Source organism: Eleginops maclovinus, chromosome 9 (assembly GCF_036324505.1).
Source record: "Eleginops maclovinus isolate JMC-PN-2008 ecotype Puerto Natales chromosome 9, JC_Emac_rtc_rv5, whole genome shotgun sequence".
Classification (NCBI taxonomy): domain Eukaryota; kingdom Metazoa; phylum Chordata; class Actinopteri; order Perciformes; family Eleginopidae; genus Eleginops; species Eleginops maclovinus.
The window spans coordinates 28,288,990-28,298,792 of record NC_086357.1 but is presented as its reverse complement, the minus strand read 5'-3'; the positions used below and the strand labels follow the sequence as shown (position 1 = coordinate 28,298,792).

Here is a 9,803-nt window from a genome sequence, read left to right as displayed (position 1 = left end):
CAGGAGAGGACTCTTTAAAGTAGAGACTCTACATACTGATATACACCTGAACATCAGCAGGAGAGGACTCTTTAAAGTAGAGACTCTACATACTGATATACACCTGAACATCAGCAGGAGAGGACTCTTTAAAGTAGAGACACTACATACTGATATACACCTGAACATCAGCAGGAGAGGACTCTTTAAAGTATTTATTCACACACTCAGACATGTGGACCAGCCGGGGATCGAACCACCGACCTCCTGATCTGCAGCAGTAATGTGTGTGTTTTGTTATTGTCTCTGCCTGAGGGGGAGGATATATATATATATTACAGGAACCTTAAATAAAAAATGTGTCTTTTTAATATTTATTTTTTAAAATTATATTTTTATTGTATTTATTGTGCAGTCTGCACCAATCAGCTGAAATCTGTGTTGGAGGCACTGATCACCTTCCATACCCACACACTGACAGGCTTTAGACACCTACACACACACATGCAAACACACACACACACACACACACACACACACACACACACACACACACACACACACACACACACACACACACACACACACACACACACACACACACACACCGTGCAGCAGCAGAGCGGCTGTTGAACAGAGATCGGTCGCAGCTCTTGTTTCTGGGAGGATAATCCGGACTAACGGAACCAGACCGGGACACACCGAGCCTCTGTGATCCGGGACAATCAGCGGGAGGGTCCGGTACCAGCTCCGGTTCTGCAGAAACGTGACGAGAATCAAAGGTGCGTGCGTGTGTGTGTGTGTGTGTGTGTGTGTGTGTGTGTGTGTGTGTGTGTGTGTGTGTGTGTGTGTGTGTGTGTGTGTGTGAGTATGTGTGTGAGTGTTTGCGTGTGTGCTCTGCAGAGCTGCATCCTCTGACTCATTTATTCAAACTGAAATCAGAGACAATAAAACCCGGGACATCCGGTCCGCTCCGAGCCGCAGTGTGTGTGTGTGCGCGCGCGCGTGTGTTTTAATGACTGCAGCAGGCCCTCACCTGTCTGTCTGTAAACGGAGTGCTTATAAAGCGCTTTGCATGCCAGCATCACACTGAGACTGATATGTAACACACCACCTGCTCACACACACACACACACACACACACACACACACACACACACACACACACACACACACACACACACACACACACACACACACACACACACACACACACACACGCACACACACATTCTATTGGCCATTGGGAGCAGTTTGGGGTTCAGAATCTTGCTCAAGGACAGTCAACATGTTGGCTGCAGGGGACGGGATTGAACCACAGACCCTCTGGTTGGTTGATAACTGATTTACCTTTGAGTCAGTCCGCCTGCCTGTGTGTGTGTGTGTGTGTGTGTGTGTGTATGTGTGTGTGTGTGTGTGTGTGTGTGTGTGTGTGTGTGTGTGGCTGGATTTGAGTTTTTAATGTTACAGCTGTCAAATATAACATTTTGAAGCATTAAGGTGAAATGTGTTTTCATATCAACCTTGTTAAGGCCTGTACGGTGGTGTAGAGGTACCAACATGCTTCAATGGTCTTAAACACTTCCATCAGAAACTGCAGCTTCAGGAAGGATGTAGATACAGAAACACAAATCAGAACTCATGCAGAAACATCTGCAGCAGCTCTTCAACACATGCAGCATCTAGAGAACATTCAGCAGAGGAAACATGAGCAGTTTACTAAAAGCTGCAGAAACCAAACGCTGCAAGAAGCTCCAACACAACGGAGACCAGGGGACACTAAAGAGAGACGCACACAGCTGGAGACCAGGGGACACTAAAGAGAGACGCACACAGCTGGAGACCAGGGGACACTAAAGAGAGACACACACAGCTGGAGACCAGGGGACACTAAAGAGAGACGCACACAGCTTGGACCGGAGCACTTGATGTTATTTAGTTACTGAAATGAGCCTGAACGCATCACAATACCTCAGTGGACCCTCTGTTCCCTGGCAGCTATAGCTCACAGATGACGTTAGCTAGCTCTCCTGCAGAATCTAACACAGTATGGTTTTTCATAATGCAGCATAATCAGGAAAATGTGTGTGTGTGTGTGTGTGTGTGTGTGTGTGTGTGTGTGTGTGTGTGTGTGTGTGTGTGTGTGTGTGTGTGTGTGTGTGTGTGTGTGTGTGTGTGTGTGTGTGTGTGTGCAGGTCGATCAGGATGATGATGAACTCTGAGAAGATGATAAAGAAGAAACCTCCAAAAGACAGCCTGACTCTGCTGCCATGTTTCTACTTTGTGGAGGTAGGGGAAAAAATCAAAAGCTGAAGGTCTGAATGCTTCTGTGCAGCTTCTTCTGTGGTGTCTCCATCTCTTGTGTACTTCTTCTCCTGCAGCTGCCCATCGTGGCTTCTTCTATGGTGTCCCTGTACTTCCTGGAGCTGACCGACGTGGTGCAGCCGGCGCTGGTCGGCTTCCGTTGCCACGACCGGGAACTCAGCATGCCGTACGTCGACTCAGGAGACGAGCTGATCCCTTTGCTGATGCTGCTGAGCCTCGCCTTCGCCGGGCCCGCCGCCTCGGTAACACACACACAGACACACACACACACACACACACACACACACCATACTTTCCGTACTCGTGTGTTTCTTTGGTACAGAGGAATATTTTTTACCAGGCACTGTTCCAGGTACTGGAGCTGTTCTTCAGGCATTGAGGTTGTGCATGTTTGTTATTGAAGGTGCGTTCGTTTTATTTTTTGTTAGTGAGGGTGCATTTGTTTTTGTTAATGAGGTTGCGCTTGTTTCATTCACCAGATCATGCTGGTGGAGGGGTTGATCTATTGCCTGCAGTCGAGGCTGAGGCTCCGCAGGCCGGAGGGAAGCATCAACGCTGGAGGCTGTAACTTCAACTCCTTCCTGAGGAGGACGGTGCGCTTCGTAGGTAAGACTGTCTCCCAGGTGTTCAGTACCTGTCTCTCTCCTCTGTACCTGTCTGTCTCTCTCAGGTGTTCCTTACATCTCTCAGGTGTTCAGTACCTGTCTCTCTCCTCTGTACCTGTCTGTCTCTCCCAGGTGTTCAGTCCTTATCTCTCTCAGGTGTTCAGTACCTCTCTCCCAGGTGTTCAGTACCTGTCTCTCCCAGGTGTTTACCGGTCTCTCCCAAGTGTTCAGTACCCGTCTCTCCCAGGTGTTCAGTACCCGTCTCTCCCAGGTGTTCAGTACCTCTCTCTTCCAGGTGTTCAGTACCTGTCTCTCCCAAGTGGTCAGTACCCATCTCTCCCAAGTGTTCAGTACCCATCTCTCCCAGGTGTTCAGTACCTCTCTCTTCCAGGTGTTCAGTACCCGTCTCTCCCAAGTGGTCAGTACCCATCTCTCCCAAGTGTTCAGTACCCATCTCTCCCAGGTGTTCAGTACCTCTCTCTTCCAGGTGTTCAGTACCTCTCTCCCACGTGTTCAGTACCCGTCTCTCCCAGGTGTTCAGTACCTCTCTCTCCCAGGTGTTCAGTACCTCTCTCTTCCAGGTGTTCAGTACCTCTCTCTTCCAGGTGTTCAGTACCCGTCTCTCCCAAGTGTTCAGTACCTCTCTCTTCCAGGTGTTCAGTACCTCTCTCTTCCAGGTGTTCAGTACCCGTCTCTCCCAAGTGTTCAGTACCTCTCTCTCCCAGGTGTTCAGTACCTCTCTCTTCCAGGTGTTCAGTACCTCTCTCTTCCAGGTGTTCAGTACCCGTCCCTCCCAAGTGTTCAGTACCCATCTCTTCCAAGTGTTCAGTACCCATCTCTCCCAGGTGTTCAGTATCGGTCTCTCCCAGGTGTTCAGTACCCGTCTCTCCCAAGTGTTCAGTACCCGTCTCTCCCAAGTGTTCAGTACCTCTCTCTCCCAGGTGTTCAGTACCTCTCTCTTCCAGGTGTTCAGTACCTCTCTCTTCCAGGTGTTCAGTACCCGTCCCTCCCAAGTGTTCAGTACCCATCTCTTCCAAGTGTTCAGTACCCATCTCTCCCAGGTGTTCAGTACCCATCTCTCCCAGGTGTTCAGTATCCGTCTCTCCCAGGTGTTCAGTACCCGTCTCTCCCAGTTGTTTACCCGTCTCTCTCAGGTGTTCAGTACTCGTCTCTCTCCTCTGTACCTGTCTATCTCTCCCAGGTGTTCAGTATCCGTCTCTCCCAGGTGTTCAGTACCTCTCTCCCACGTGTTCAGTACCCGTCTCTCCCAGTTGTTTACCCGTCTCTCTCAGGTGTTCAGTACTGATCTCTCTCCTCTGTACCTGTCTGTCTCTCCCAGGTGTGCATGTGTTCGGACTGTGTGCGACGGCGTTGCTGACGGACATCATCCAGCTGTCGACGGGTTACCACGCTCCGTTCTTCCTCACCGTCTGTAAACCTAACTACACGCTGGCCGGCTGCGACAGAAACTCCTACATCACCAGAGACGTTTGTTCGGGGCCAGACCAGCACGCCATCCTGGCCGCCAGGTGAGGCACCTGAGGGTTCTCTTTTACACCTGTGATCCTGAGTGTACAGGTACACCGCATGAGAGTCAAAACTGCTCCACCAGTTAGGGTTAGGGTCTGTGAGACTCTGTGACTCAGGTCCTGGACAGTGGATGATACAGGATTCATTGAAGCCCTCCTTTGTGCACCAGAGGGTCCCCAAATGAAATGTACGTTAGAGGGTCTCGAACCGTTGTTTCTTCAGTGATGTTGATGTTGTGTTTAATGTCTGTTCCCTTGTGTCGTGTCTTAAATATCTGTCCTTGTTCGATGTTGTTAATCGTATCGTAGGTTCAGGGATTAAATTACCTAACGTACCGCTCTTTGTTCTCTCCCGACAGGAAAACCTTCCCTTCCCAGCATGCAACTCTGTCTGCCTTCGCTGCTGTGTATGTTTCTGTGAGTGAGACTCATTTCAAACCAACACAACTTTATTTAGAAACCATGCAGCACACATGATGAGGTGTGCTGCATGATGTAAACAAAGGGAAGATCCAGAAGGGAATCAGGACTTTATTATCCATAAGCAAACAATGAATACACCAACAGAACAATAAACAATGAGCAGTAAGTAAATGTCTGTGTGTGTTTCAGATGTATTTTAACTCGACCATCTCCGACAGCACCAAGCTGCTCAAACCCGTCCTGGTGTTTGCGTTCGCCATCGCGGCGGCGCTGACGGGTCTGACTCAGATCACGCAGCACCGCAGCCACCCGAGCGACGTCTACGTGGGCTTCATGATCGGAGCCTTCATCGCCGCCTACCTGGTGAGACAGGAACTGATTTATCTGTATTTAAGATATGATACCCTTCCTGCAGGTCCACGAAAGATAATACATCGTAAACACTACACAGTATATGATCTGATGCCTTCCACTACATGTACACAGTCTGCACAAACACGTAAACACAGACAACAAACTGACAGTGACCCTACTGCACAAACCCCACCACGAATCTCCTCCAGAAGGTAAGACCTGGATCTCTGGGTCAAGGATCAAGGGGGGGATCAGATGTCACGTAATGTTCATGGCGGTCTGTACAAGACAGCGATCTTTGACTTCAGCTGATGATAACGCTCTTTCACTGATTGGTGGTTTCTCTCTGCAGTCCGTCTCATTCAAAGATCAGAAGCAGAATATCTTTCTCATACATCTCTCACCGCAGTTTATCTATACTACTACAACATTTAAATACAACAACAAACATGTACTGGTGTTTCTGTCTCCAGGCGTTTCACGCTGTGGCCAACTTCAAGTCCTCTGATGATGTCATCCCGGCCCCGCCCCCTCCACCGCCGAAGGAGGACCCCCTGAGAGCACTGACGGAGCGAGGACACGAGTCTGTCTACAACAAGGGCCCCGCCTCGGCCTCGGAGAGTAACGACGAGATCACGGCGACCCCGGCCCCCAGAGTCGTGATGGAGGGGCCCCTGCAGGGGGAGCCGGGGGGGAGCCTGAAGAGGGCCAGTGTGGACGTAGAGCTGCTGGCCCCCCGGAGCCCCATGGGGAAGGAGACCATGCTGACCTTCAGCAACACCCTGCCGAGGGCCAGCATGAACGTGGACGGGGTTCTGGACGAAGTAGGGCCGATGCAACCAGTTCAACCAGTTCAACCAGTGCAACCAGTTCAGCCGGTGCAGCCGGTGCAGCGGCGCCTGAAGGCAGTGCAGGGGCCGGTGGACCCCATGCGCTCGCAGCAGCTGGTGTCGGAGTGGAAGCAGAAGTCGATGGAGATGAGAGGCGTTCGGGACGAGGCGGAGCGTGAGGCCAGCGAGGATGGATCGGAGGGGGGGTCTGTGTCGACGGATGAGCCGGCGACCCCCGTGTACCCGCCCGTAGTCCATTCGGTGAGGAACCCCTCGAGTCGTAACCCCACTCCGCCTCCAGGTGGCGCCAAAGCTGTAGCGACTCCCCGCCCGCCGCAGATCCCTGAAGCAGCTCCGCCCCAGGTGTCTCCAAAGAGCGCTCTGACCCGGGCCAAGTGGCTCGCCATCCGGGAGAAGACGGGCGGGGGGGAGGCGTCAGGCCGAACCAACCAGCCCCGCCTCATGCAGGTCATCGCCATGTCCAAACAGCAGGGGCTCCTCCCCTCTTCCTCCTCCGGGGAGAAGTCCTCAGAAACCACCTCCACCTGCTCCGGCTCCGGCTCCTCCTCCACCGCTGAGTCGCCGCACTACCGCGAACATAAAGAGGGTCCTGGTATCGTCACGGTCGACGCTCACGCCCCGCACCACCCCGTTGTTCAAGCCACGCCCCCTCTGCAGGCCCCGCCCCTGGCAGGAAATGGTAACCCGTGGGAGTGGGGTGGGAGGCCCAGTGACCCACGGGACTCCTACGACCTGAACAGCCTGACCCGGGGCGACTCCTCCGCCCATGGCAGCAGCTTCCGGCCTCACCGCTCCGCCTCACCGGGCGCCGACCCGCAGAGGGAGCTGGCGGCGGAGGCTCAGCGCCGGGAGATGGCCATGAGACGCAAGACGGCGCTGGTTCTACTGGACCGAGAGATCAGGAACCAGACGGAGCAGGAGAACTATTACAAGAGTCTGCAGGGACGCAGGTTCAAGGAGTAGAGTCTCACCCTTTCAAAACAAAAGCCTTACTTTCAAACTGGACTTCCAGCAGTGCTGAGCTTCATGTGGTTTTACAGTTTCCATCCTGGAGGTCCGGCGGACCCCCAACACTCGGAGGCTTCTCAACACATTACATTGAGGATCAGTTTTGCAACAGCCACAGGGGGTCTGTTGCCTCCATCACAATGAATGGCTCCCTGTGTTGTGCTGCACGTTATGTATGCAGAGGCTCTTTCTTTTATACCTGTACAGAAAACGTGGAACAGATCTCTGCTGCTTTAACCAACTGCAGTAAACTGAGAGGTGAATTCAGACAGAGGTGATGAGCAGGGTGAGGTGTTCCTGCTGCTACCTGACCGCACAAACAGGTACAGAAAGTTCTGCTGCTGGGATTTTAAGGTATGATCCATGTGCAAAAGTCTAAATGTTGCTTTGTAGGCAGAACAATGAACAAACTATTAAAAGTTGAGAAGCAATTCTCAAAACTGACGGAGGATTTAATATCCTGTGTGTCAGTGCTGCTGCTTTCTAACCTCCTCATGGGTCGGGATTTAAACACATTTAAATATAAACAAATATGCAAAGTATGGATATCATTAGAACTCATCAGTGAGCACACATCATTTTTCCTGATAGGACCTCATACAAATAACAAAATCATGTTGAAATCTGCTGGAGGGCTAGCTAACGTTAGCAATTAGCTGCTAGCTGTTAGCCGCAAGCGTTAGTTGCTGGGGAAATGTGATTCTGATGACGTTTTAATGGTGCGTTCAGGCTTTATCCAGTAGAAATAGGTATTGGGCAAAGCTAAATTATAATGATATCATGATGGTTAGAATTTAATCTGGTAAATAACGTTTTCAGATACATACAGTTGTGTAGGTGCGATCATGCAAGCTAGCTCTCTCTTAGCTGTGAATCGGATGCATAAAAAGGAACATTTCGCTCCAAATGTCTAAATATTAATCATGTAAATTACACAGCAAGAGCAGCAAGGTGATTGGCTTCTGTGAATTCACCTCTCAGCAATAAAACACCTTTCTTTGTCCACCTGAAGACCAGAAACCTCCCTGATTCAGGAGGATTTAGCTCTGATTTCTGAAAGCTGGACCCGTGTTGAGCCTTGAGCAGGAAGCTGCAGTGTCTCCATGGAGACTGAGTCAAAGGTTCTGATTGGACGTTTGCTGTTGTCATGGTTGGTTGCTATAGTGATTCTCAGCATGTTTGTGTGTGTATGTGCTGCCCTCTGATTGGTTCAGAGCGTTTGTGTGTGAATCTGATTGGGTGTATTTATTACAGACCGACATGAGATTAAATATTTAAATTAAATAAGTTTCTCAGATTCAGAATTTAAAACAAACATACAGAGTTTCTTAAAAGCGTGGAAAAAACAGCCCAAAAATTGTAATATATACTTACCTTTTTTTCCTTATTCAAACTACAATCAGTAAAGAAATTAAGGAGAGAAAATATGAGATTAATATTTTTTGAAGATTGAGTTGAATGTAAAATAAGTAACTAACGCCACTGCAAGGAGAAGTAGTCATTTTCAAAATGAAAGTAATATTTCAAAAGCAAATGTTATGGCAGAATATTTATCATTTTAATCTGAATCTTTTCTCCTCGATGTCGCTCTAAACTCACAGAAATACAACGGTGGCAGAAAAAAACCTCTTCCATCAGGAGAAACTGCAGCTTCAGAGAGGATGCAGATATAGAAACACAAATCAAAACTCATGCAGAAACATCCCCAGCAACTCTTCTGCAGCTTTTAGTAAACGCTGCTCATGTTTCCCCAAGCTGCTGAATGTTCTCTAGATGCTGCATGTGTTGAAGAGCTGCTGCGGATGTTTCTGCATGAGTTCTGATTTGTGTTTCTGTATCTGCATCCTCTCTGAAGCTGCAGCACGTTCCTCCTGATGGAAGAGTTTTGCCACGGTAAACAGGAACTGTAAGAAACATAGATTTATTCTGTGAAAGACGTTGAGGAGTTTTTGTGTGATATGAAATATTGATGAGCTGTTAACGTGTCCGTGTTGTTGCATGTGTCCACAGTTTGTCCATCTCTCAGATAACTTATCCTGAGACATTTCCATCTGAATGTAAAAACATGGAGCCTCTTTTATCTTGAATCTGTGCATTTTGTGACTGGAAATGTTTAAAAGAAAAAACTGCTGCTATAAAAAAAGTTTATCTGTAAGAACAGACTGAAGGGTGGATGCATGCTCGATGGAATACGATGAAAAGTGCAAAATTAAAAGTTATTCTTGATCAGAAGTTATTATACTTGTCAAAACAGTCTTTTTGTTTTCCTGTTTCTCTCAGGTCATGATTTAGCACTAACGAGGGACAAGAAGTCAAATCAGTATTTAGTTATGGTGTGTTCACATTGGACCAAAGCTAATTAACGAGCTCAACAAACTGGACGTGCTTGAGACGAGGCGGGGCTTTTCTTTACATAGATACCTGTACACGGTTCATTTCCTCAGCCATGTGCAGAACAACCCCTCTTGCTGCTTTGTGCATGTTGTTAAGGCTTCTCAAAACAACTTTGAAATGTAAAGCAGCTCGCACTCTAGTATCATAAGGAGAAACTCTTGGCAATCATTTAGTTGCTCTTTGCATCAATCGCTCACATTGCCGTGTGATCAGTGTGTTGCATTCGTGTATGTATGACAGTGAGGGGTCGTAAAGGCTGGATAAAGCGTTGTCCATTTACTGTTAAACGTATGTGGTAGGTACACATTAGCCTCTAGTAGATACACGTTAGCATC

The 9,803-nt window shown here is 48.9% G+C and overlaps 1 protein-coding gene across 1 annotated transcript; it reads left to right on the top strand.

Annotated features, from left to right (window-relative positions):
* The first annotated feature begins 618 nt into the window (after positions 1 to 618).
* plppr3b (phospholipid phosphatase related 3b) lies at positions 619 to 8,752 on the top strand. The gene is made up of 8 exons (XM_063890810.1): positions 619 to 761; positions 2,175 to 2,268; positions 2,361 to 2,546; positions 2,784 to 2,910; positions 4,249 to 4,438; positions 4,798 to 4,855; positions 5,051 to 5,224; positions 5,689 to 8,752. The coding sequence occupies exons 2-8, from the start codon at positions 2,185 to 2,187 to the stop codon at positions 7,027 to 7,029; spliced, it is 2,160 nt and encodes a 719-aa protein (XP_063746880.1). The 5' UTR covers positions 619 to 761; positions 2,175 to 2,184; the 3' UTR covers positions 7,030 to 8,752.
* The last annotated feature ends 1,051 nt before the right edge of the window (positions 8,753 to 9,803 follow it).

Coding starts and splice junctions, on each gene's coding strand:
- plppr3b (XM_063890810.1), top strand. CDS start 2,185: ATGATGATGAACTCTGAGAAGATGATAAAGAAGAAACCTCCAAAAGAC. Junction 2,269..2,360: donor CATGTTTCTACTTTGTGGAG/GTAGGGGAAAAA, acceptor CTTCTCCTGCAG/CTGCCCATCGTGGCTTCTTC. Junction 2,547..2,783: donor TCGCCGGGCCCGCCGCCTCG/GTAACACACACA, acceptor TTCATTCACCAG/ATCATGCTGGTGGAGGGGTT.